The sequence below is a fragment of the Hipposideros armiger genome, unplaced genomic scaffold (genome assembly GCF_001890085.2).
Source record: "Hipposideros armiger isolate ML-2016 unplaced genomic scaffold, ASM189008v1 scaffold_479, whole genome shotgun sequence".
Taxonomy (NCBI): Eukaryota; Metazoa; Chordata; class Mammalia; order Chiroptera; family Hipposideridae; genus Hipposideros; species Hipposideros armiger.
The window spans coordinates 1030079-1057475 of NW_017731829.1; the positions used below are offsets into that span (position 1 = coordinate 1030079).

General features: G+C 51.1%; 1 protein-coding gene across 1 annotated transcript in view; it reads left to right on the plus strand.

Moving 5' to 3' along the window:
* Positions 1-27397, plus strand: part of NLRC5 (NLR family CARD domain containing 5) — an 80861-nt gene that overhangs the window by 36954 nt on the left and 16510 nt on the right. Inside the window, exons 11-33 of the mRNA XM_019666822.1 lie at positions 74-163; positions 853-912; positions 2359-2424; positions 2901-2984; positions 4762-4845; positions 5807-5896; positions 7677-7745; positions 8542-8601; positions 9462-9545; positions 9929-10012; positions 11429-11518; positions 12281-12325; positions 13293-13382; positions 14256-14339; positions 17259-17342; positions 18980-19069; positions 19262-19324; positions 21493-21579; positions 23303-23386; positions 24167-24256; positions 24571-24636; positions 26561-26644; positions 26732-26815. Of these exons, the coding sequence (XP_019522367.1) occupies positions 74-163; positions 853-912; positions 2359-2424; positions 2901-2984; positions 4762-4845; positions 5807-5896; positions 7677-7745; positions 8542-8601; positions 9462-9545; positions 9929-10012; positions 11429-11518; positions 12281-12325; positions 13293-13382; positions 14256-14339; positions 17259-17342; positions 18980-19069; positions 19262-19324; positions 21493-21579; positions 23303-23386; positions 24167-24256; positions 24571-24636; positions 26561-26644; positions 26732-26815 (1812 nt within the window). The remainder of the gene's footprint in view (positions 1-73; positions 164-852; positions 913-2358; positions 2425-2900; positions 2985-4761; positions 4846-5806; positions 5897-7676; positions 7746-8541; positions 8602-9461; positions 9546-9928; positions 10013-11428; positions 11519-12280; positions 12326-13292; positions 13383-14255; positions 14340-17258; positions 17343-18979; positions 19070-19261; positions 19325-21492; positions 21580-23302; positions 23387-24166; positions 24257-24570; positions 24637-26560; positions 26645-26731; positions 26816-27397) is intronic.

Below are 27397 nucleotides of genomic sequence, written 5' to 3' on the forward strand. Positions count from 1 at the left end.
CCCTTGGAGAGCAAAGTTCTGGGGCCCATGGGATAGGGGACTCACTCCTGACACCTATGCCACAATCACGCAGCCTGAGCCGCAACAACGTCTCCATGTTGACCCTACTCTGCTTGACAAAGGTGGCAGTCACCTGTCCTACCGTCAGGATGCTGCAAGTCAGGTGAGCAGGAGTGGGAGCCTGGTCTTCAGGGTCTTGAGAAAAGAAGAGAGGATGGGAAAAGGAGGAAAACTGTCGTCTGCATCATGTATATGCCTGAGTCCATTTTACTCAAATCGATATGTCCAGAGAGAGCCTAGCTCACGCCTGGCACCTGGTCTCAATAAGTCGTGGGTGGGTGGGTGGATGGATGGATGGATGGATGGGTGGATGGATGGATGGATGGATGGATGGATGGATGGAAGACGGACGGACGGACGGACTGACAGACGATGAAGGAATGAATCAACAGATCTAAGAAGCACAGGTATCGCTGCAGGATTTAGCCGTTTGTCGCTCTCCGTGGTGCTGAAGTAGCGTTGCCTGTTTGGATCACAGGGAAGGTTAAGTGCCATGCGTATTAATCCTAAAACACAGTAACTCCTATAAAATCTCTCAGCGTTCCTAATTTTTATTACCTTTCTTGTAAAAGTTGTTTTCCTGACTTTTTGGAAACACTCAGGATTCATCAAATAATGACATGGTCACAATTTTGCATGTCTGATCTGGAGCACTTTTGCCAGTTCTGTTGTTCCTCTCAATCACAAAATCAGCTTTCTCTGGCTGTTTGGGGCAGCAAGGGGTGCGCAGGTAGGGAGTGACAGGTTGGATTCCAGTCCACGGGTTTCATGGCTCTGTGTCTGACCCTGCAGGAAGGCGGACCTCATCTTCCTTCTCTCCCCGCCCACGGAGACAGCTGCAGAGCTACGAGGGTAAGAAGTTAGGGAGGGGGTGGGTCTGGGCTCATCCTGAGATGTGATCTGGGCTCAGGCAGTTGTGGGGAAAAGGTGGCCAAGGGAACTTAGGAAGAGCTGGAATGTGGGGATTCTCCTGGCTGCTGCCCTGAGAAATGACTTGCTTCTCAGAGTTGGCAAAAGCCTTTGGCTTCCTCTGTCTCTGGGCCACATCTGGCTCCTTGGTGAGGGAGGTCTCAAACTGAGTCAGATCCTTAGGGAGGACATGAAGATACTGTTAGATTGGCGTTTCTATGCAAGGAAAACTCTTCTAACTGGAAAAAAAAGGAAGGCAATTATAGTACCTATATCTTAGAGTTGTTCTGAGAATTAAATGAATTAATATATTTAAAGTGCTTAGAACACCGCTGGCATTCACTTGGCACTTGACTGCTGGCTATTCCAGCTGTGCATGAATTCCAGCTTGGCCAGTCCTGGATGGGCAAAGAAAGGGAAGCTGCCTTCCCGTGAAAGAACATTCCAATTGTGCTTCCCCACACACCCACCCTCTCAGCTGAGACTCAGAGACAGATGAAGGTGTACGTCCTTGAGCAAGTCCTTTCCCTGCTCTGAGCCTCAATGTTTTCACCCATACAACGATTCAGTAGGACCACTGTTCTGTTTCCCTCTGACTGCTTAGAGCTGTGGTGCCCAATATAATAGCCACTAGCCACACTTGGCCATTTAAATTTAATTAAAATTAAGTAAAAAGGACATTTCAGTTCATTGGTCACATTAGCCACATTTCAGGTAATCAATAGCCATGAGAGTTTAGTGGCTCCCAAAGTGGATGGCACAGATACAAAACATTTCCATTGTCACAGAAAGTCCTGTTAGACAGCACTGATCTTGCAGTCTGTGAAAACCTAGCTCATGATGCCCCACCTTCTCTGCAGTCCCTAGCCATCTTCTGGCCCAGTGGAAGGGAGCCTAGAGGTGTCCTGGTTTCCCACAGCCTGAACCCACATACAGTCCATGCCCCTGGCTTTCTGAACCATAGATAGCACATCTACAAATGGACACTGTCGCAGCGTAGATAATAACTGTTTCTTTTTACTAAGCTTCAATTTTGTGCCTGTGGTGGGCCCTTGATCATATGTCATCTTATTCAATCCTATCTTAACTCTGTGTGTTAGATATTATCATTCCATTTTAGAAAAGAGAAAATAGAGGCTCAGAGGGGTGGAGTGACTTGCCCAAGGCCACACAGCTACATACGGCAGAGCCAGAATTTGAATAAATATTCCACTTGACCTCAAACCTTTTGCTCCTGCTACTTTGCTGAATAGTGCCTTCAGCACTTTCAACTAACCATCTTTGTCACTTATGCACTGTGGGTCAGGCTAAAGAACCTTCAGCCCCTAGAACCCAAGAGAAGAGCCTGGATTTCTGAGCCCAGACCAACGCTGCATTTGTTCTTGCCAGAGCCCCAGACCCACAGGGAAGTGCCAGCCAGAGGGAAGAGGCTCAGAGCAGAAGCCTGACACTCAGGTACCTCAGTGGGATCCATTGCCTTAAGGGGAGGGGTATGATATAGGGGGAGGTAGAGCAGGGGCAGGGAGGATCAAGGGAAAAGCTGATGTGGGGCAGAGAAAGGACATGGATAAGCCAGCCTGGCCTGAACAAGGAATGTCGGGCATAATAGCAACAATAATAGCTATAATGTAATGGGTTCTTGCTGTGGGTTGGGCACTATGGTATTTTCTATCTATTACCTCATTGTAATTCTCTTGAAAACCCTGCAAAGTACACAATATTATTCCCACTTGACAGAGGAGGAAACTGAGTCTCAGATAGATTAAATGCCTTGTCCAAGATCGCCCTGCTACTGAGAAGCAGGGACAGGATTAGACCCCAGGTCTGCTGGCCTTCTGGCTCCCCCAGCTCCCACGCCTAGCAGCAGGGCTGGGACCTAGAGGAAGCATAGTGTAGCTCCTTGCCCTGAGCCCCTCTAACTCCCACCTCAGGCTGCAGAAGTGTCACCTCACAGTCAGTGATGTGGAGATGCTCATAGCCCAGCTCCGGGAAGGCCCCCGCCTGGACGAAGTAGAGTGAGTAGAGTGGGAAGCCCTGGGGCAGGAGAGTGGGGAGGGCAGGACAGTGTGGGGAGGGCCTCAGCTTTGGGTGGGTGCTGTGGGGAAGGGCAGGCTGCCTGACTAAGAGTTAGGGGGAATCAGATTATTGGAACAGCGACCACTATTTAGCACTGCCCTGTACCAGGTGCATTAACATGTAGCCTCTCATTTAATCCTCGCATCTCTATCACGTAAGTACTGTTGCTATGCACATTTTATAGAGGAGGAAATTAAGCCACAGAAAGATAAGTTTGCTCAAGGTTAGGGTTAGTCCAGGCTAGGGTCCAAGTCAAACAGCCTGACTCCCAGCCTTATCTTTGTAACCACTGTCATTGAGATCTTCAAAGCAGAAACGTCATTACACCTAGGTCTGTCTTCCAAACCACAGCCCTCGGGGTCCCCTCACCCTGTCCTTCTCCCAGAGAACAGTGAGATGACCCTCTCTTTTCTGGCTGCAGAAATCCCCATGGTGTCCAGCTCCTGGGCGGAGACTTTGAGAGTAGGGCTTGGGGATTGGTGGAGGTCCTGTTTTATTGCCAAGAGGGACCTCTGCCAGGACCATCCCAGGAAATCAAATGGGTGTGAAGGTGGAATGACAGAATGTGTTTTGAAGTGAGTGGCCCCACCCCAAGGTGAGATGGATGGGGTGAGGGCTGCTTTGGTGACCAAACCATGAGCCTTGACCTGTTCCATTGGGAGAACCAAGACGAGATTAGAAAAGGTAGATGTTACCAAGCTCACATACTTCCACCCACCTGGCCACCACTGAGCCTGCCCCCCTTTCAGTACCCTCACCTGCAGCAAGGGCCTCAATACCCATCTGGTTACACAGACCAGACACCTCTCAGCTCCCTTGCCCTCCCCGCTTAGCCAGTCCATCCTGAGTCAGCCTACCCCCTGCAGAGCTCTCAAAACCATCCTCTTTTCGTCCACTTTCCTAGCCTAAACCACTCGCATTTCTTACCCAGGATGACCCGTCAGCCATCTCACTGGGTCCCCTGCTTCCACCCTGACCACCTCCACCTGGCAGAGAGGGAACTGCGTTTCTCTCCTGCCAGCCCCCTTCACTCCTTCCCACTGCTCAGAATAAAGCCCAAATCCTCAAATTCCGTGTGATGCAGAACCCTGGTCCAACCCCCAGGCCCCATCTGACCCTGCCCTCTCCTCACTCAGTGTTAGACTCCGAGATCCTGGCTCCCTCTCAGGTCTTCAAATGTGCTATGCCACAGAGCCTCTGAATGTGCTGTTCCTACAATCCCATCTCCCTCCCACCCCTTACCTTCTGAACTCCTAGTTTTTCTAGCAAGTAGCTCAAACATCAGGGAAGACTTCCCTGATCCCCAGTCTATATCAGATGCCCCTATCATCATGGAGTTTATCAATTATGTAGGTTGCAACATAAAGAAACATTTGAGGGCAGGGCCTTAAAGTCAGGCTGTCTGTGTTCAAATCCCAGGTCCACCTTTGAGCAAGTTCCCTACCCCAGTCTACTCATTAGTAGGACAAGGATAACAATAGTGCCTACTTCATAGGGTTTTTATCAGGATTAAACATCCAGTAACTGTAATAACACCTGGGACAGTGCCAGGTACATGGTACGCAGTCTTTCAACGTTCATTATGATTAAGATTCACTTATTGGAGTGATGCTTTGACTAAAGTCAGTGAGTGCTGAGGGTTGGGGTGGGTGAGTGCTGAGGGTTGGGGGGGGGACCCCACCCAGCAGCACAGGGCATTGGGCCCCTCTGTCTCAGCCTCTCAGGAAACGAGCTGGAAGATGAAGGCTGTCGCCTGATGGCAGAGGCTGCACCCCAGCTGCACATCACCAGCAAGCTGGAGTAAGTTGCCCACCCCACTGTTCGGTAAAAGGGAGGGCGCTGGAGAGCCCCAGCTGGTCCCTGCCACGCCTGATCCCCATGCCCGCAGTCACTGGAAATAACGCCGCTCTGCCACCACCCTGCCTTCTCCCAACTCCGGTGAAGTTGGGGTGGCTCAGCCACGCCTTGCCTTTGCCTCTGGCATGAACCCCTTAGTCCCAGCTATGAAAACCCCTTGCACATGTAGAATGCGTCCCTTATACATCAGTGGGCTGTGTACCAGTGTGTCCTTACCACAGCCCCGGGTGGAGTGGGGTGAGGTGGGGGTGGAGTGTTGATTGAGGCGGCATTGGGGTATTGGATGGATGGGTCAGCTGGGGTGTTGCATTGGGATGTTGGGGTGCAAAGTGGTGTGTTAGGGTGGGATACCATGTTGGGGTGAAGGGGTGGGTTGTTGGGTGTGCTACACTGTTGCATGGTGTGGCGTGGGGGTGATGTTGGGTGGGGTGTGTTGGGGTCTTAGCATCAAGTGTGGGTTGGGGTGGGGGAGTGTTGACATTGGGTAACAGTGATTGGAGCCTTGGCTTTGTATTTAAATCCTGGCTCTGTCGTTTAGTAGCTTTGTGATCCTGGGAAAGTAATTTAACATCTCTGAGCCTCAGTTTCCCCATTTGTTAAATGCAATTAAAATGGTGCTTATTTTATATACCAGGAAACCGAGGTTCAGAGAGGTGAAAACAGTGAGTTGGCCCTTATCACTCCAGCTGGAGAACTTTACTCTCTGAGTGAGGCAAGGGGATCATATGTCTCTTGATTTACCACATGGGTCAGAACCCTTTGAGACTCCCCCCCGGTTAAGGATCCAGGACATCCCAACAGTGACAGCTAGCAAGCTGCTGAGCCAGAAAGAGGGGCTTGGAGCTGTCTTGGGCTGGGGATTTCAGCTGCCTGCTGATGGTGGCCTCTCTCCTCCTCTCCACAGCCTCAGCGACAACAAGCTCTCGGTGGCTGGGATGCACAGTGTGCTGAGTGCCGTGAGCACGTGCCGGACCCTGGCAGACCTGCACATCAGGTGAGAGCTCCCAGTGGACCACCGTCACCCATGCCCACCCTCAGCCCAGGGCTCCCGGGCTCTCCCATTATTCTCTCTAAGTCCTGGGAATTCTCTTTGGCCCCAGGCCTTTGGGACCTGTAGGTGCTGCTGGTGCCCCACCCAGACCCCCTTTGCAGCTGGAGCACCTATTCCCAGCTGCTGCGGGTGTTGAGCACTCACAGCTTATACCTCCTCTGGAGAACTGCCCTGGCCTGATAACTGATATGTTACACTCCTCCCCAGCCCCCCGCTCCCCCACCCCCGGCAACTAGGACTGGCCAGTGACAGAAGCAGAGGTATAACTGTCTAGCCCCCTTGCCTCAGATGGGAGAAGCTTTTGGTGCCATTCACGCCCCCGTGGGATCAGGCTGAGGACCTGCCCTATTCTGTTTCCCTCAGTCCCTTACTGGTTTCTCCTGAGAGAGGGCCCTCAGTACATCCCATGCACAAGTGACCAACTGACCCGTGAGCCCCTACCCCATTCATAGGCTGAAGCTCTTCTTCTGGGGAACCCAGCCTAAGACAGGGCCCAGCTTATCTCTATAAGTCTCAGCATTCAGTCTGGGGAGCTGAGGACAGGTGCTAATTAATGTCAACACTGTCCCCACCCAGAGGGACTCTCAACTGTATAAGGTGGCCCCTGCTTTAAACACCCCTCAAAGGAGGAGACAGAGCCCAGAGTTACCCAAAAGGTGGATTAGAAGACCTTGGTTCACTGTCTATAATGACTCAATAAAGGGCCCCTAAGGAGTTCCAAATGACATTCCATTCACTTCTAAGAATTTATACTAAAGAAATCATGATTCTTCAAACACGTTTAGCGGCAGAGGTGTTCATCTCAGTATTGGTTGTAATAGGAAACAATGGAAATAACTTAATGTTTAACAATAGGATATTAGTTAAATAAACGAGGTTGCCTCAGAGAGAGCTCAATGGAACCCTGATTTGGCTGCAGCTTTAGGATGGAGGGGTGACTGTGATATATGAAGTAACATAAAAATTTTAATTCATCGTTTTTATAATAAAGCTTTCAACCATACTCAAAGGTAGGGAGAATGGTATAATGAACACCCAGTTCCCACCAATAATTATCAACATTTTGTCACCCTTGCTTCATCTGTCCCTTGAAAACCTAATTCATCAAAAAGAATTTGTAATTTTAATCCCATTTTTAGAGAAAATAACAAAAACAAAAAAAACATTCACAAAAGACTTGAAGGATCCTCTCCAAAATGTTATCAGTGGCAACTGATATGTGGAAGAGCTTGCGGTGATTTTTCTTTATTTTCTTTTTACTAGAATATATTATATTTTCTGAGTTCTCCACAGGGATGAAGTATGTCTTTTTAATGAGAAAAACACATGTAACATTCAGTTTGCAGGGGCGAGGTTAGAGATGCCCCAGCGGTAAGTTATAGCTTCATGTGGACTCTCAGTGTCTGACCTCTCCCTGCTGGGGCCAGTCCCCTCAGCCAAGGGGCCACCTGAAAGCAGGGGAGGAAGGGTTCAGCCTGAGGCCCGCACCAGAGACACAGCAGAACTCTCTCTCAAGGACTTGCCAGGAAATGAGAGCTGATAAGCTTGTGAAATCTCTGTGGTAGAAAGACCTCAGGCCTCGAAAGCTCGGAGGACAGTCAGAGGAAGTGACTACAGCAGGGGGATGCCACCTTCAATTTCCCTCCAGGCCAGGCTGAAAAAAGGATATGGAGCGGCAGGGACCCCATAAGCCTCTTAACTCCTCCCTGTCTTCTCTCCACAGCCTCATGCACAAAACTGTGGTCTTCACTTTTGTCCCAAAGATGGAGGAGCAGGAAGGGAACCAGGAGAGGTAGGACCCCAACACCACTCCAGTCCCACCCTTGGCCAGGGCCATCTCCTCCCTGACCTCCACAGCTGGACAGTACCACTCAGCTGCCAGGGACCTTAACAAATTCACGAAGGCTCAGGAAGCCAGCAGGCTTGGCAGCGGATGCAGCCCTAAAGGGGAAGGTCAAAGTACAGCTGCCTTCCCATATCTCAAGTGGTGCCTGAAGAGAGCCCTGTGATGCAGGATGGAGACTGCATGCTGGGTCAAAGTAGGGTAGCCAGAGACAACAAGGCCCTTCAGCCTAAACCCAGAGGACTGCCTGGACTGTAGCTCTGCTTTTGGTCAGAACTTCTGGCTCCTTTTGGCCTGAGGACCGTTTAGAGGGTGTTTGCCTCCTCCAGGGTGCCTTCCTGGATTGACATGGGCAGAGACTCTTTGCTCCTCAGTGTCCACCTGCAATGTCTTCTGTAGGGTCTGAGCTTTTGAGGGCTTGCTTGGAGCTGAGGCTGACATCTCTGAAGGCGCTGATGATGGTGATGATGAGATCAATGATAGAACAGCCAAGGTTAATTGAGCACTTACTATGATATCCACCAAGCACCAAACAAAGGCAATGCACACATATCCTCCCAGTAAAAGGCTTAGTGATTTTGTCCCAGGTCACGCAGCCAGGAAGCAGAGAAGCCAATTGCAATCAAGGTCTGGCTGTCTCTGGGCCCCGTATAGAGATTGAATGGTGGGAAGTGAGGTGAGGATGGACTTTGGAGACAGTGGATGAGGCACTTGCTCATCCTGGCCTTGGTGTGTGTCCCTCCAGGGTTCTGTTTCTCGACAGCCTTACGCCCTCTAAGCTGCCCCCGTGCTTCCCAAGGATCAGGTACAGTGATGACCTGCAGGTCTCGGGTGTGGTCCCCGCCCCCCCTTCCTCCACAAAGCCTCTCCCCAGGCCCCTAGCCCCAGGTGCTCCCTGGATGGCCCGACATGCTGTATCCAGGAGCTGTGGCCTGGCTTCCCTGCTCCCCACCTGCCGGCCCAGCCCCCTGCAGGTGAAGCTCATGTGGCAGCTCTCATAATCACCTTCCCCACCCAGGGGCCACCCTCCCCTTAGCTCCCCTGACTTCCAGCAGCTGAGAGGTGTGGGAACTCTGGACAGAAAGGATGGGGAACATGCAGCCCCTTCTTTCCTGAACCTGGGGCCTGGGCCTGGGGGCTCAGGTCAGCCCCCCAGGGCTCCCATCAATACCATTCCGGCCCTCTCTCTTATTCTCTGTCCATCTCAATCTCCCTGTCTGTCTCTCATTCTTTGATTCTCTCTTATTTTCTGTTTCTTTCGCTCATATTTTCTGTGGCCCTTTTCTCATTGTCTGTCTGTCCTCCTCTGGCACTATCTGTATGTGTGTGTGTGTGTGTGTGTGTGTGTGTGTGTGTGTGTGTGTGTGTGTGTGGTGGGGGTGTGGGTGTGTGTGTGTGTGTGTGTGTGTGTGTGTGTGGTGTCCCTTCTCTCTCTTATCTCTGTGTCTGTCAATCTTGGTCTCCCTCTCTGGGTCTCTGACTCTCTCTGGTTCTTCTCTGCCTGTGTGCAATGTTTTGTCTGTGTGTTGGTCCACCTTTGTCTGCTGGGTCCCAGATCCCTCTCCTGCAAGCTGGGTTCTCTGCCTGTGTGTCTGGGGGTGGCAGGCCACTCTGTCCTCTGTTCGGTGGGGCAGGACTGCAGGGCTGTGGTTCTGCCCTCCACAGGCTGACACACTGTGGCTTGCAAGCGGAACACCTAGAGCAGCTCTGCACGGCCCTGGGAGGAAACTGCCACCTCTGCCACCTTGAGTGAGTGAGCTGCTCTTGAAAGGCAGGTGGGTGGGACCAGTCGGTTACTGGGTGTTGGTGTGTTTGGGTTTTGTTTTGCTTTTTAAGTTTAGGTCATCAGTTCTTTCTTGCTGCAAACAGGAACCCTTTAGAAAATGTGGTGAAAGTTGTGCTTCTTCCCCCTAAAATACGTTTGACACCCTCTGAAGCCCATCCCTGACCCCCCTTGGGGGTCACAGATCTCAGGATAAGAACCCTGGGTGAGACCCCAGCTGATCGGCAGCTCAGGGTCATGTCCCAGTTTCAGGAGAAGCTGAGTAACTGAGGGAGGGGGCTGGAGACAAAGCGACTGGCCATCCCCACCCCCACCCTCCTCTAACCTGTTCTCCTCCTGCCCCTGCCAGCTTATCAGGCAATGCCCTGGGGGATGAAGGCGCAGCCCAGCTGGCTCAGCAGCTCCCTGGGCTGGGTGCTCTGCAGTCCTTGAAGTGAGTAGCTTGCTGGGCAAAGTCTCTAAGGCTTGTCCTCATCAGAATGAGGGGATGGGGGTGGGGGGCTGTTGTCAGTCGTCTCACTCCCTCCTGGGGTTCTCAGAAAGATTAAATCAGAAAGTGCATGTCAGTTGCCCAGTCCAGTCCCTGACACGTGGTAAGTGCTCATCAGTAAAGGGTATGATTCTCATTAAAAAAGAGACTGGCCTCGGTGACTCAGTGATCTAGCTTCTGATTTAAGGTTTCACTTCTCAAACCTATCTCTGGGAGTCCCAGGTTACCTGGAGTAAGACAGGCATGGTGGGAAGTATTACCCAATTAATGAAATGGCTGGCAGCCATTCTGGCCCTGGGGTGCAGGGGAGGGCTGTTTGATAGGAGGGTTTGTACCCCACAGGACACCCATGCAGGGTACTCAGGACATCTGGATGGCCCTGAGCACCTGGCAGAGAGGGGAGGTGTTCAGTGTGGGAGGGAGGCTCTGGTAGGAGACCAGGAACCCCCAGGCGTTGCCTGTAAGAGACCAGAATTCCTGGGCCCTAAAAGGCCCCTGTGTTCTTGGCTCCCACAACCCCCACTTCACCCAAACTCTCCTAGGCCAGTGAGAGGAGCCCTGGTTGGCACAGGTCCTAGGTTCCTGGTGTGGCCTTGGGCTACTTACATAACCTCTGAGCCCCTGGTTCCCAGTCAGTTAGCACATAAACTGTAGAGGGGTGTATTTTGTCTACAACCTTAGAATGAGTGCTGGGCTTGAGGGCCCTTCCTGCTCAGACAGCCTCATTGGGATGCTGGGAAGTAGAGAAGGTTGCCTCAGTTGTCATCCAGGGCCTGCCTCACCACTACAGGCAAATGATATGCAGATTGGAACTTACAGGGCAAACCCCATACTGCGAACACCTGGTATGTATGACCCAGGGCCTGTGAGAGTCTGTACTCACCTCCCAGGATCCCTGCCCTGAGAGTGTGACATTAAATGGAAAATAAAACAACCATGACGGATTGACAGACTATGAAAGAAAGGAAATTTTTTGTTCCTACTTTTTGAGCTAGAGGCCACTCCGCCCCATTTTCATTTTTCACTGGGCACCATCCCTCCTTTACCAGGTGGGGAAACTGAGGCACAACTCTGGCCTAAAAGCACTCCTCAGATTCATTACAGACAGAGGGAACCACTGAGTTCTAAGCTCAGCTCTGTCACCTGTAACCTTGGGCAAGGCTGTGCCACTTTCTGGGCCTCAGTTTCCCCATCTGTACAATGGGGAGTTGGGAGAGGTGCTCTCTAACAATCCAGGTTTCAGTGAGTTCCATCATCTGGGCTCAGGGACAGCCCTCCCCTGCCCTGTGCTTTGATCACAAAGAGGGTGTTTTTGAGTCCTGGGTGACCTCCGTCAATGCCACTTCTATGATTCTCCAGCCTCAGTGAGAACGGCTTGTCCCTGGACACTGTGATCAGTTTGGCCCAGTGCTTCGCTACAGTGCAGTGGGCTCTCCACCTGGACATCAGGTGAGTGTGCCTCTAGACCCCTGCCCTGTCCCCTCATCTGTCAAATTCATAATGTAGCACCCTCAGGGCCTGGGGGATACAAGGTCAGTACATGTGTGATGGGTATCTGCTGAATGAATGAAGGAAGGAAGGAAGGAATATAGCCCAGGGATACCCAATTGCTCCAAATCCATGAGACACAATCCATTGACTCTCCCTTACTCACACTCTGCATTATCCTGGGAGATGTTTAAGAAAAGTAGGAGATCCCTGGTGACCATTGAGTGCTCAGAGACCTGCCTTCATTGTGGAGTCTCTGGAACCAATGCGACTGTAGAAGGAAACGCACCCAGCAGCGCAGCTCTGGGACATGCGATGCAGATCATCCATGCTTTTGTGCGAGGCCTTCCCCCTTCCCCTCCCAAGAGTGGGAGGTGCGATAGTAGACAGACCAGGTTCAAATCCAGGCTCCCTGCTTACCTGCTGTGCAGCTTTGAGCAGGTCACTGAGCCTCTCCACACCTGTTCCCTCCTCTGTAAAATGGGGGTAAACATACTTCCTTATCTCAGTTTCAGTGTGAGAATGAAAGGAGAGTGTATTGGTGGTGTGCTGTGTATGTGCCTTAGTAAACGTAGTTGTTGTTAGTATATTTATTACAGTATTTGCTGAGAAGGCAGACCACCCTCCAGGCCTCCCTTGGCCCGGCCAGTCTGCTCTCTTACCCCTGCCTGGGAAACGGGCCCTCTGCCCTTTCTCTGACGGCGGCCTCCTTTCTGCCTACAGCTTCAAGAGCCAAGTCATCATCCTGAGAGGTGACAGAAGAGCCAGGTGAGGAGGGAGAGCTCCGAGGGTGGAGTGGGCTACCCTCCCCGCTCTGATCCCCATTTTCTACAGGAACCCTCCACCCTAGACCCGTGCTGACCACTGTCAGCCCTAAAGTAACCCCCCCCCCACCCCAGGTCTGGAAGACTAGAATTAATCACTCTTTCTGTACCTCCCCCCACACACACCCCATATAAATTTGCAGTAATCAGCCACCTTAAATCTCTTGCAAGAAGCCAGTGCGGATGGAGGGAAGGAACAATGGGTAAAGGCCACAGCAGAACAGGCGTTAGCAGGTTGCTGCTCTGTGGGAGGGCAGAGGGGAGCATTTGTGTTGCTGCCTCTCTGGGACTTTTGCAGCCCTCTGCACACTCACAGCTCCAGATGAGTCACTGTCCTTTCACACTCTGAGAGTCAAATTAGAGAAGCCAAGAACTGTTGGCGCTGTAAAAAAGTTTCCACCTGCTTGCTGTAAACAATGAATAATAGTTACTTCTCCACAGATGTTCCTGGCTGCCCTGGTCTAGCTTGGGAGGTTAGCACAAGGGCCTGCTAATGTGGGGCCAGGGGGCTGACGTGGCAGGGGAGAGAACTGGCATTCCACGTGGCTGTCTGACGCCAGGGGTCACCCAAAGCCCGGTAGTCTTGCTTTCCAGACTAGGGTCTCCATTTCTGGGGACCCTCTGGGTTCTTGAGGCCAAAAGAATGGAGGCACAGGAAGGCAGAAGTCATGTGAAGGCCACATTTGGTGATCAGAGAGAGGAGGAACTCTGTCCCGGCTCTCCTGACCGGGTCCGGTGCCACCCCCAGCATGGGTGTAAGCGGCTGGCTTTCTCACTCTGGCCTTAATTTCCCCATCTGTACAGTGAGGGACTTGATTATCACAGGGGCCCCTTCCAGCTCTGACCGATGAGTCTTGCCTTCCAACGTGGATGATTTGAATTTTCCTCTCAAATGTTTTCCCCACGCCAAGGGATCTGTCCGCTGGTGGGTCTTTGCGAGAGTTCCCGGCTGGAACCCAGTTCTCAGGGTTTGGTCAGCGCTGCATCCCCAGGAGTTTCAGGTACCATCTTACCCACTTGTTTGGGGTAACCACAGTGGGGTGAGGGCTCAGGAAGTGAGGAGAGCCTGGAGGTTTCGGGCTGGGGAATGGGAGAGAGAGTTTGAGGCAAGCGGGTAAGAATGAAGGCTGGTGACAGGAGCTGCTGGGCCCAGCGTTCTCCTTAGAGAAAAGATTCCACGCTGATTTCTCGGAAGACTCTGTGGCTCTGCCATGAGGGGCTGTGAGACCCTGGCTGGGCCCCTCCCCTCGCTGGGGCTTGATTTCCTCACACAAGAAGAGAGCCGCCTAAGCTGGGGCCTGAACAGAGTTGTCCAGAGGAGGAGAGACGTAGGGTCCAGACAGGTGAGCCCACCTGTGCGGAGGCTCAGAGGAGCGAAAGCTTGGCTTTTGGGGAGCATTTCAGTGTGGCTGAGGATGTACAAGGAGAGTGGAGGCAAGGAAGCCGCTTTGCTCTCAGCCTGAGGGTGATGGGGAACCACAGAGGTTTTCAGTACAGGCGAGGCCTGGTCGGATGTGCACTGTTAAAAGATGAGACCCTGGCAGGGTGGGGAAGGATGGCAGGGAGGCAGGAGGGGAGGCCGGAGGGTATTAAAGTGCTCCAGGTGAGTGGCGATGGTGGCCCGAACTCAGGCGGGACTCGGTGGGGAGGACTCAGGGGCTGCATGAGGGTACCTGGGCACTCAGGGGTCAGAGTGATGGAACGGGGGGGGGGCTATGAGAGACTTAGGGGTAGACAGTGTCCCCTGCAGGGGGAAGAGCCTGCTGCCTGCAGGTTGGGGAGGAGGCTACTTGGAAGGAGGGGAGAGCCCCTGGGGCTGCACATGGGCTCTGAGCCCTCTCTGAACCCCTGCCCTGCCCACTGCCCCTTTTCAGCCTCAGGGAGTGTCAGCTGGAGCCCCCGAGCCTCACCCACCTCTGTGAGACTCTGGAGAAGTGCCCAGGGCCTCTGGAAGTCAAGTAAGTAAGGAGGAGACAGCCCCAGAGGGCACAATGCAGGCATCTGCCCAGTGGCCTGAAGGGTTGGGGAGTCTTGCTTAGAGGTCACATTTGTCTTTTCTGGTGCCTTCCTGCCAGACCCCATAGCCCAACCCCATGGGAGTTCCCTGACTTAACTCCTAGAAGCCTTGTTGCTCCCAATAGCCCAGATCAGGTACCTCACCCCTCCCACTGAGAGAGACTGTGCTGGGCCCGGGGCTTCGTGTTCCCCAGCTGCCCAACTCAGGGCATCCAGGAGCCTCAGTCTGTTCCCTGCATCCCTGGAACCCCACCCTGGCACCCGCCTAGGCCTGCCTCCGTGGCTGGAGCCTATCACTTCTGAAGGCCTCTCCTCAGGGCCTTCTACTCCTTGTCCATTTGCAGATCCAGTTCTTACCTATTCACAGTCACATACTAGCCATATTCTACAGTTTTACTTTACATCGCACCGTATGTGTTTTTCTATTTTACTAGTCTTTCTTTCTTGCTTTCCGACTCCCATGTCAAGTGCCCTTCTGGCCCTTGGAACAAGCTTATCCATGTTAATCACCTGTGTGTGTCCTTCCATGCCTTCCTCCAAGTTCAAACACATATAGACCCAGAGTGGGGGAGGGTTTGACATTGCTAATAGACACGGGATCTCACCACATAAGCTATCTTGCCCCGAACTTTTGTCTCGTGACACTACATCATGGCTTTCCTGGAATATCAACACATGAAGAACCAATGACTTTTTTTAAAAAAACCATTTATGCTAGAATAGCTTAAAATTTGATTTGCAGAAAAGTGGTAAAGCTAGTCCAGAGAGTTCCCTCACTCAGTTGCCCCAGGTTGTTTATATCACTCGTTATCATGGTACGTTTGTCACAACTAAGAAACTAACCTTGGTGCGTGACTGTTAATTATGTTCCAGACTTTATTCAGATTTGACCCGTTATTCCACAAATGCCTGTTCTCTGACCCAGGATCCCACTTTGCGTTCAATCATCATATTCCGTTGCCGCCTCTGATCTGTGATAGTTTCGCAATCTTTCTTTATTGTTCAGGCATGAACTTGACAGTTTTGAGGAGTACTGGTCAGATTCCCCTCAATTTGGGTTTGGTGTTTTTATCATGGTTAGACTGGGGTTATGGGTTTGGGCTCAAAATACCACAGAGGTGAAGTACCCACCTCATCCCATCTCGGGGGGGCATGCTGTGGACTCGACTTATCACTGTTGTTGTTGCCCTTGATCACCTGGCTGACATAGTATTTGTCAGATTTCCCCACTATAAAGTTACTTCTTAATTTAAAAAACAAAACAAAATCCTTTTACTATGGAAGACTATCAAGCATATATAAAAGCATATATAGGGGCCGGCCGAGTGGCTCAGTTGGTTAAGAGCTCGCTCAAGAGTTTGAGCTCTGAGCAAGTGGTTCGAGTCCAGCCCGAGCTGAGCAGCCAACAGGTAGCAGGATGGCTCAGTAAAAAAAAAAAAGAAAAAAAAAAAAAGCATATATAAAAGCTAAGGGAGCCTTAGCTGCCCTGTAACTAACTCAATAGTTTGTCACCTCATGACCCCAACACACACAAACAGGCACACACACACACACACACACACACACACACACACACACACACGCACGCGTGCGCCCATGTACCCAAACCCATATACATGTCATTTTGAAGCAATTCCCAGACACCTCATGATTTCATCTGTAGCTATTTCAGTATGCATAGCTAAACAATAAATACTCTTTATTTTTTTAACATAGCCACAAAACCATTATCAGACCTAAAATATTAACGTTATTTAATGACATATTAAAATCATCAAATAGCCATTAATGTTCAATTGTCCCTGATTACCTCTCACATGTTTTTTACACAATATATTGTATATTTGTGCCTTTTCTTTTTTTTTTATTTTTAGAGAGAGATACTTTTATTTTATTTATTTTTTTTTTAAGATTTTTTTTATTGGGTAATTGGGGGGATGGGAACAGTACTGGGGAATTAGGGGAAGGGGAACAGACAAGTTGCTGTCGTTTTGTTCTTCAATCTAGTTGTGGAGGACACTGCTTCACTGGCCCAAGTTGGCACCATCATTGCGCTCTTCCCTGGCGAGGCAGATCAGTCGCCGGCTTCTGGACGGCCGCTCACTGCGGCTGCTGGCCGCTCACGCTGGCTGCTGGCCGCTCACGCTGGCTGCTGGCCGCTCACGCTGGCTGCTGGCTACACACGGTAGCTGCTGGCTACACACGGTAGCTGCTGGCTACACACGGTAGCCCATGGCAATCCACTGCCACAGGGACTGCAGCCTACGCCGTCGCCAGCAACTCACGGCAGCCCAGCTCCAGGTTGAGCTGTTGTTCAGCATCTTAGCTGTGGAGGGCAGTGTCACTGGCCCTCATATGTGGGATCCGAACCGGGGCCCTCTGGCATCCCAAGCGAGTTCTTAACCATCGCGCCACTCGGCCGGCCCTATTTGTGCCTTTTCATACTAAACCTCCACAGTTTGAATGTGCCACAAGTTATTCAACCACCCGCTCTAGAGTCAAGATAGACATCAGGCTGCTTCCAGTAATTTTTGTTTTTGTTTTGTTTTCATTTGGTTTCTTGGAATTTTTTTTTCTTCTTCTTCTTCCTCTTCCTTTTTTTTTTTTTTCCCCCTGTAGCATAAAAAGTACTCTTCTGAGAAGTCCTACAGCCAAGAAAACAAATTTGGCTTAACCCAGTATTTTCCAGATATATGTGACTTGCCTTTTCCTCCAGCCTTCATAACTCAACAACCTGGTTGTTCAGAGGGAATGGTTAGGACAACCTGGGTTTAGGACCCATCTCCAGAAGGCTCTGGCTGTGCGGCCATACTCTGAGCTTTGCAGGCTTCCCCACCTCATTCAGATGTTGTGTTTCATAGATTGTCCAACGGGGTCCTGAGTGATCAGAGCCTGGACACCCTGCTGGGGCATTTGCCCCGACTCCACCAGCTGAACCTGCTGCAGTAAGACTGGTTTCCCCACTTCCCTGTGTGGCATGAGGCTCTTGCATTGCAAAGCTATCCCTTCCCTTTTCTTTCTTCTTTCCCTTGGGTTGTGTCATCATTTTATCTGGCACAACTGGGAGCTAGAGTCTACTTCCAGCTCCTCCATCATGCTGTATCAACCTTGAGGGGAGTCATTTGACCCCTCCAGGCCTCAGTTTCCTCATCTAATAAATGGGATTAATATTCCCCAACCCCTCCCCCAGGGATGGGATTCAAACAAGACAGCTGCTTTAAAAGCACCTTGAAGAATAGAAGGCCTGTGACAGGTGGGTTAGTGTACTTCTCCCCAACCATGGAAAGGTCACCTGCTCCCAAAAAGGAACTTTACAGGCAGATGTACGTCATGTATATGTCACATACCGTTTTTTAAAGGTCACCATCTAACTTTGTAAAAGTGAAATTTAGCAACATCCCTCCCCCAAAGTAGTTAAATCTCTATTTTCTAGTTTCAGCTCAGACTGGTTAGAATTTAAAAAGGATTTACTTTAAATCTTCTTCTGGGGAGGTGGTGGGGGGCGAGCAACTGCACCTGAGGTGGAGAAATACAACAAGAAATTGAATCATACCATTAATAACAGCAATATACGCCCTAATGGCAAGGATCTCTGGGACACCTGGGAAGGCTTCCATCACACCTAGGTTCTTGCTCATCCCTGAGTCCTATTGGGGACGGAGGGAGGAGACGGTGACACTCCAGAGGTGGGCAAGTATGGCAGAGCTCATGTCAACCCCCACAACACCCACTCCGGTCCCACCCTGCCAGGAGACAATGGGTCAGAAAGGGCTCCTTTGGACACAGAAGATGGCAAGTTAAAATGAACAGGCGGGAAACCTCAGACCAGAGAGGGGCTTCTCTATGCCCAAGTCACACAGCATCAGCCCCCAACTCCTCATCTGTCTTTTGAATGTGGTGGCCAGCCTGACCAGGGCTTATGCTTTCTATTACTCAGTCCATAGTGCGTGTGCATTACTGTGGACACTGTTAGGGGTGCTGGAGATACAGCACGGGGGAGAGGTAGTGCCACTACTGGCATCTAGTGAATAGAGGTCTGAGATGCTACTAAGCATCCTACAGGATAACCCCCAACAACAATAAATTATCTAGCCCCAAGCTCAGTAGTGCTGAGGTCGATAAACTACTCTAAAGGCTCAAGTATCCCACTCCCTGTCTGCAAGACTTACCTGTTAAGTCTGTGCTTGAGGATAGAAACAATATAATAATAATAACCAGCCTGGGTATCGTGCTAGGCAGCACACACACTTGATGTAACTAAATTCTGATGACACCCTGAGAGGAAGGTAGACCATGAGTCGTCCTGTTTTCCAGGTAAGGAAACTGAGGCTCAGAGAGCTTAAGTGACTTATCCAAGGACACACAGCCAGTAAGCAGAACTGGGGCTCAAATCCAAGTCTGCTTGACCCCAAGCCTCTATTTGTCTCTCTTGAGTCCCTGCCTTCTTCCTTATTGCCATGCTGACCTGCCAGCCCTCCCTATCCTCTGGCTCTTTCCCCTCCAGCCTATCCCGGTCCCTTGCCTACGGGTCTTGCTTGGCTCTGATTTGCTGACTTAGGGCCCCTGCTCCTTTCCTTCTCAGGCTGAGCCAGATGAGCTTGTCGATAAGGAGCCTCTTCCTGCTGGCTGACCTCTTCAGCCTGTGCCCACGAGTTCAGAAGGTGGATCTCAGGTGGGCATTGCCCTGGGGCAACCAGGGCTGGTCTTGGAGGGTAGTGCCTGAAGTCTGGTGGGTGTGAGGGGAAGGATGGAGGCAATAAGACCCAAGTCAGAGGCTCAGCTTCTAGAAGAGGGGGTGCCTGCCCCCCGCGGGCATCCTGAGGCTGTGGCCAAGGGTGGCTGACCCAGGTGCTGTCTGCTCCAGGTCCCTGCTCCACGTGACCCTGCACTTCAGGTCTAACGAGAAGCAGAAAAGCGGGTGCTATGGGTAAGTCCTCTGGAACTGTGCCCTGGCAGCTAGTGGGTATTGGGAATGATTCGACCTGCCTCCTGAATGACCAGAGCAGAGGACAGACAGCAGAGGACGAACACGCAGAGGATTTCCTCCGAAGGACCTGCAAGGAGACTTGTTTTCTCCAACATGAAGAAGCAGGAGTCCAGAGAGGGCCAGGCTTTGTCAAGGGCAAAGGAGGAGTACACATCAGACTCAGGAACCTGGTCCAAATAAAAAGACTTCACAACCTGCCCACTAGGCTTTAAATCCCAGCCGAGGGCTTGGCACTTTGGGCAAGCCCCTTAACCTCTCCGATTCTCAGCTTCTGCAGCTGGAGAAGGAAGACACCACACTGCAGGGCATTTGCAAGGATTAAATGAGACAACATGTAAAGTGTGCATGTCACAGGTGCTGACTCCTAGACCAGTGCTCTGTGGTTCCCCCAGGTGAGAGGGGGGCAGGTATATTGCACTGCAGGCAGGATGATGGGGCAAGTGAGTGACCTCTGAATGCAGAGATGACATTTCTGTTAACTATTTGATGCCACTGGCTTGCTCAGCAATCTTGGACCAGACCCTTCTCCTCGCTGTGCCTCAGCATTCTCAGCTGTGAACTAATAATTAGAAGAGCTAATGTTTGTTGAGCATCTGCAGGGCACCAATCTGAGAGCCTTATACATATCACCTCCTATAAACCTCACAGCTGTGGTCACACTGCATGTCACATGTAAGGGGTGCAGCTGGGACTCGAACCCACACCATTCTACAGTACTTCTAGCCCAGGGGCAGACAGACTTTTTCTGTAAATGGTTAGATTGTAAATATTCTGGGTTTTGCAGGCTATATGGTTTCTGCCTCAGTTACACAATTCTACTGTTTAGCTTGAAAGCAGCACAGACAATACGTAAAGTAAGGCATGTGGCCGCGTGCCAGTGAAGCTGGATTTGTGGACACTGAGACTTGGATTTCATATAATGTTTGTATCATGAACTGTTATTCGTCTTTTGATTTTTTTCTCAACCGTTTGAAAATGGAAAAATCATCCTTAGTTTACAAACCATATAAAAACAGGTGGCTTTGGCTGTAGTTTTTTGACGTCTGTCCTAGCCTGACACTACCCTGACCTCTAGAACACCATGGTAGTTTCTAAGCCAGTGGTTTCCGAAATGTAGGACAAAGACCAGGATGGGTTGATTTTTAGAAAGCTGGGCAGATGGTAGAGCCGTTCATCTTCATTGAATCCTTAAGGAGGTCATTATTCCCTCTGTCTGATGAAGGCCAAGAGGAAGTCTCAGCTGGATGTTGGCGTGTCTGTAACACCTTTCTAACACTTACTAAGCTCCCTTTTAAGAAAGAGAGCCCTTAGCAGGCGTCAATATCTGGCTCAAATTTAATGGTGATAGTTTACTCTTATTTCATATATTCTTATGGTCTGCTTGTGGCATGCAATGCCAGTTTCCCATTTGAGTGAATGATACAGGATTTTCTTTTACACTAAATGCATTAAATAAAAAGAATGTGCTGATTTAAAAATAGGAAGTAAGTAATAGTATAAAAGGGAATTTAGGACTCTGGGGGAAATCATGGAGAATAACAGTGATACAAATTGGAAGTAATGATTTTAGGAACTTTGTGATTTTAAGATTCTTTTTTTTTTTTTTTTTAGTTGCTGGCTGGTCATAGGCTCTTCCTTTAACTTATTGTATGGTCTCATTTTAGGCCTTTCAAAGGCAGATTTATCATTACTTTTCATTTCAGGATCAGTAGCCCTCTGCAAGAGCAGACCTCACCCTATTCTCCTCCACCCCGCTCCCCATGTCTGTTCATTAAAATGGAGCTAGAGTTCTCCAACTTGAGCTTGAATCAGAGTCAGCCAGAGAGCTTGCCCCTGCAGTTTCTGATTCAGGGGGTCTGGGCTGGGTCTCCAGAATTAACCTCTTATCAAGTTCCCACTTTCAGAACCACTTCCCCAGAGGGAACCCGTGGGTGCCAGGTGGGATCTGCTGCAGGGGAAGTGCAAGTTGTGGATGCTGATAGTTCCCGAGAGTCCACGCTTGGGCGAGTCCCCATCATGGGAGCTGGGAGGCCACACCTGGGATGAGCCAGGGACAGCAGGTCTGAGTGGCTTAACACCTCAGCCCTGGCTTGTTCTCCGTCCTCCAGCGTGTTCACGGGCTGCGGCCTCAGCCAGGAGCATGTGGAGCCACTGTGCAAGGTGCTGAGAAAGTGTGAAGATCTCAGCCAGCTGGAGTAAGTTGGGGGAGGAGGAGGAAGAGGAAGGAGGAGACCAGGAGCCTGTGCCTGGGTGTCACTGGAGGGGTGTGTGTGTGTGTGTGTGTGTGTGTGCGCAAGCGCGCGCGTGTGTGTGCGTGTGTGTGTGTGTGTGTGTGTGTGTGTGTACGCACGCAGGCGCAGGCGCGCACACTCTCAACACCTCTGAGGACCAGCTAACGGGATGCCCGGGACTCTGTGTCACATCCATAAGGTTTCTCTGTACCCATTTTTATCCCTCCCGCCCCCTACTCTCACCATGGCGGAGCTAGTTGAGCATGAGTTCTTGATCTAATTTGGGAAGTCCTTCAAAAAGGGCCACAGGAGCACCTTGGCCTCATGTTGATCAAAGCATTGGAGCTCTGCTGGGGGATGAGGACTAAAATGAAGGCTCCATTGGTTTCTCTGGCAAAGTACTAAATGCCTCAGCCTGAGGGGGTTCCCAGGGCCAGCTGGGTGGGGATTCATGGGCTCCTCTACTGTTGAGAAGTGGTATCTGTGTGGCCTGTCTTGAGCGCCCAAATCGCGCAGCCCCCGCATGGGTAGAAAGATAATAATAATAGCTCTCACTTATTGAGTACTTTCTACATTGTTCTATGTGCTTTAGATATTCTTTTTATCCTCCCAACAGACCTAGATACTATTGTCCCCATTTTATAGGTGAGAGAGCTGAGGTCCAGAGAGTTTAAGAATTTGGCCAAAGTCACACAGCTAGTACAATGCAGAGTCTTTGTTCACAACCGTTAGAAATCCAGCTTAGGACCTGTAGGAGTTAAAGAGAGCTGTGTACAAAATAAATAAATAAATAAATAAATAAATAAATAAATAAATAAATATTAAATTCCTGTTGTGATATGGCCAAAAAGAGAAATGTGACTGATGAAAATCATGTATCTTAAAGAAAGAGGAATAAGCAATGTGCCTTTGAGTTTTTCTGTGTTTTCATTGTAGAGGGCACTTTTTTTTATTTTAAAGATAGTAAGTGGCTTCATGAGACAAACTAATTTTTACAGTTTCTCAGGGAAAGATGAAATAAACAAGCCTCAAAAGTGTCATAATCAGGGACAAAATGAGTTCAATCAGATATTCCAGGGCGCACTGGTCATATTGTCTCTGAAACTGGAGCCAAAACCATAGAATGCCACCATGAAGGGAAATCAAGTATTCAAGTGCCATTTCCGATATCGCATTCCCAAATTAAAAGAGGAAATCTGTTGGGAAAGCACATCCTCCAAACATTTTTTTTTTTAATTCCTGAATTTACTCCTGTTCAAAAATGGCGGCTCCCATCTGATACAGGCCAAGGGCATGGTAAAAGCTGATTGGTTTTTCTCTAACTCCTGAAAGCCTGCCGGAGTCCTGGGAGTGGTCCGCAGATACTGACGGGGAAGAGGAGGGCTGGTTAACTGTGGTGTTGGTGAGGGGAATGGTGATGGGAACACAGGAACTGCTGTGTGGGGTGTGAGTGGTGATAACTCTAGTGGCGATGGAGACAGTGGTGGTTGTGGTGATGAGTAGTAACGATGGGATGGAGCCAGTGGTGGCGATGGTGCTGTTGGGATGGAAGCAGTGCTGAGTGGAGGAGATGATGGTGATAACGGGTGATAACGGGAGTGTTGAGTGGGTAGAGTAGCGTGATGGTAGCTGGAGATAAGGCACTGGTTGAGGGGGGCACATCTGACCCTCCTCTTACCTCTTATAGCCTCTCAGCCAACCAGCTGGGTGATGACGGGCTCAGGTACCTCCTAGAATGTCTGCCTCAGGTGCCCATCTCCGCTTTACTTGAGTAAGTGACTGAGCAGTCTCAAGGACCGCAAGGAGGAAGACTCCTCTGAGCCCAGAGCATGAATTTTGAGGGATCCCTAGAGAACCCCAGAGGGCAGGGATGGGGAGGGGAAAGGGGTGATTCTTCCCTTGACATCCTCCCCTGCCTTGGGTCCTTCCCTCCTTCCCTCACTGCCCACCTTGGGAAGAGCCCCCACCAGACACCCAGGACAGGCTACAACTAAAACTTGGTAACCCAAGCTGACTCCGGCAAAGAGCAACAGTTCATCCCTAACCAGCTGACGTGGGATCTTAACTGTCCCAGCTCCTGGTCCATCCTGTCCCTGAAGCTCCTCTGACCAAGGGTATGGGACACAGTTTTGGAGATGTCCCAACAACCGGGAGGGTCCCTAGGAAGTCATCCTCACTCTCACCAATCTTTCCAGTGACCTGGGAGACAGGTGGCCAGGACTAGGATGCAACCCATTGCTAGGCACCTGAGCTTTGTGCTCTGTGTGGGGCTGCCATCCTAACCTCCTCAGTGCCCTGTCCCAGACCATAAGGACAGCAGGCACAGGTCGCGAGGACTCAGGGTCTGGTGCCTGTCCTGACCACGTGGTTATAGTGCCCCTCTGGCCTGTCTCTGGACCTCAGTGTCTTCACCTGGAGAATGGACACTTGGACATTGAGGACTTTCCCGAAGATGACAGCTGGAGGGGAAGACACAAGGGGGCGGGGCAGGACTCCACTGAGATGCTGACCCCCATGCCCTCCCCCATCCTGAACCTCGTTTCTCTCCTAGTCTGAGTCACAACAGCATCTCTCAGGAAAGTGTCCTATGCCTGGTGGAGACTCTCCCCTCCTGCCCACGTATCCGGGAGGCCTCGGTGAAGTAAGGAGATACTGGTGCCACTTGCTGATGGTGGGGGATGTCTGTGTGACTTGGGGCAACCTCTGAGTCTCCAGGGTTCACTGAATGTGGGATCACAGTTTCCATCCTCTGCGGCCCGCATGCCATGGGGACCAGGGAGGTCACAGGGTAGGGGAGGCCAGGCTTCAGGGTCCCCACAGAATGAGTTGGGTCAGCAAGGGCCTCCCCCACCCCTCGCCCCTGCGTCTCAGCCCCGTTACCTCCTGTGTCCCCTAATGCCTGGGTCTCGAGGACGCTGGTAAGTCTGTGGCCTCCTCACACCCCTCTCTCTGCAGCCTGGGCTCCCAGCAGAGCTTCAAGATTCACTTCTCGCAACAGGAGGAGGCTGGGAAGACACTGAGGTAATTCCCGTCCGGGGCGAGGGGGGAAATCCTGGCCCTGTGGCAGCTCCATGCTGCCTCCTTCGCTGGGCCCGCTCCTCCTTCTAATACCCGACTTCATGCCACTGCCCAGCTTTGCCTCCCTGTCACCTTCTCCCAGCCCCCACTCCTCTAGCCCTTGGGCCTGGCCTTCACATTGTCTCTGTGCCTCTTAGCCGTGTCTTACCTATAAATCTGGATGCTTCGGCGTATCATGGGTAAGAGCTTAGACTCTGGGACCACCTGCGGGTACATCCCAACTTGACCACTTACCAGCTGTACGCCTTTGGACACGTGACTTAACCTTTCTGTGTTTCAGTTCCTCATCTGTTACTGTGAGAATTAAATGAGTTAACATGTATAAAGCGCTTGGAAAGGGCCTGGTTCATTTGAGTGCTCTGTCAGCTGTTGTTGCCATTATTACTATTGTTATTATTATTGTTGTTGTTGTTGTTGTTGTTGTTACTCCCTGGTAGCCTTGGGCTTTGTCTCCCTCTCTCTCAACCTCACCACTACTGCCTTGAGTCGGCACCTCTACACGTCTTACTTCAGCTGTGACTGTGGCCTCCAAACTGGCCCACTGTCTCTGGTCAGGCCTTCTCCAATCCATTCACCCCACAGCACCCAGAGGGGTCTTCCTGACACACCTCTGACGAACGTTTCTGGGTGAACTTCAAATTCCTTAGCCTGCTCTTCTCCCGCACAGTCTGATTTGACTGTTACCTCCTACCATGTCCTTCCTCACCCCCCACACCATACACACGCGCGCGTGCACGCGTGCACGCGCGCGCGCGCACACACACACACACACCACACCTACATACATCCCACACACAACACATACACAACACACATACCACACCACACACCACACCTACATACATCCCACACACAACACATACACAACACACATACCACACCACACACCACACCTACATACATCCCACACACAACACATACACAACACACATACCACACCACACGCACCATACACACCCACATCTCACAACACACACCCACACATACATGCACACACACTATACACCTGCCCCCCCACACACACACACAACACACAACACACATATTCAGCCACAAGGGACCTTTGCTCCTTGTTCACTGAACACGTACTGTCTGATAAAGCTTCCTTGCCAACCTGGGTGCTCAGCCTGACTTCTCTTCCCTGCCTTTTCTGAGATGAAATGCTGCCCGCAATCCTTTAAGACTTGGCTCAAATGTCAGCCCCTCCCGGAGAACGCCAGTGGCCCCTGTCCGTTAGCATGAACCACGCACGATGTTGTGCTTGTGCTGGGCCCTCGTCTCTGCCCGTCTGCGAGGCAGTGGTCTGGGGCCTGTCTGCTGGCCACACAGGGCCAGACACCTGGAGGCAGGGCCATGGTGACAATCCGAGGCCCTCCTCCCCGCAAGGGAGCCTGGGATAAAGTGGTACTGGAGAGGAGGGGGGTGGTTATGGGTTTGGGGTCCGGAGTCAGGCTGAGCTGGATTGAAATGCTGCCCTTCCTTCCGACCAGCTTTGTGTCCTTGCGTTAGTCAGCTGCTCCGCCCGTAAATGACACTGTTGGAATTAAGTGAGGTACTGCATGTAAGGCAGGCATGCCTGTGTGCTCACCCTGTGTACCCAGAGGCTGGCATAGGGCCGGGCATATGGTCAGGGCTCCATAAGTGACTCACTTCCAGCATTTTCTTGGGGGACAGTCTCTCCAAAGAGACAGGAAGCTCCCAGGGAAGGAGCTGCATCTTTGGCTTTTTTTCTCAGGCCCTGGTCCAGGCCTTTGAACTCAGTGCCTGCCCCCCCATAGGTCCTGGGGGAAACTGGGAGGAGGCAGGACAGTAGCCTTCCCAGGCCTCACCCAGGCTCTGCCCTTTGCCCTTTGCCCTCTGCCCTCAGGCTGAGCGAATGCAGCTTCGGGCCTGAGCATGTGCCCAGACTGGCCACTGGCCTGAGCCAGGCCCGGCAGTTGAAGCAGCTGACGTGAGTGACAGGGCCCCTCCCATGGGAACAGCTGAGGGGTGGGGGCTCACTGCCAGAGCCACTGTGGTAACCTACGTCTGTCCCCAGGCTGACTCAGTGCTGCTTGAGCCTGGAAGACCTGACTGTCCTCCTGAGTCTGGTGAGATGGCCAGAGGGGCTGCTCAGTCTCAGGTAATGTCTTCCTCTGTGCCCCTGGCTGGAGGCCATGGCATGAAATGGGGGGCAGGGGCGGGCACTGGAGAATGGGTCCCCCCAGGATCATGAGCCTGACCATTTCCTGCACCCAGAACCCCGCCACCTAGCCCCAGAGTCAACCCTGCCCGTATGTCCCAGAGAACCCCTCAGGCACAGAGAAGCCACCTTCTCCAGGGTGGGGCTTATGCTTGGGGACTTAAGGGGAAAAAAAACGCCCAAGGACACCCAGCTAAGGTCAAAAATAACAAACATAATGTTTGTATGTTCACTATGATCATTTTAAAACTTGCAAAAAAAAAAAAAAAGAGAGAGAGAGAGAGAGAAGATACCAAAAAGAATCATTTTGAAAACTCATATTCCCATCACCTAGGTTTGACAGAGGTTCACATTTTTTCCAAATTTGCTTCACTTTCTTATTTTGGCTGAAGTGTTTAAAAGTAAGTTACAGATCTCATAAAATATCATTCAAATATTTCACTATGAATCTTTATAAAATAAGGACATTTTCTACATATCACAGTTGAATTAGGACACCTACAAAAATCAGTAGCAATTCCT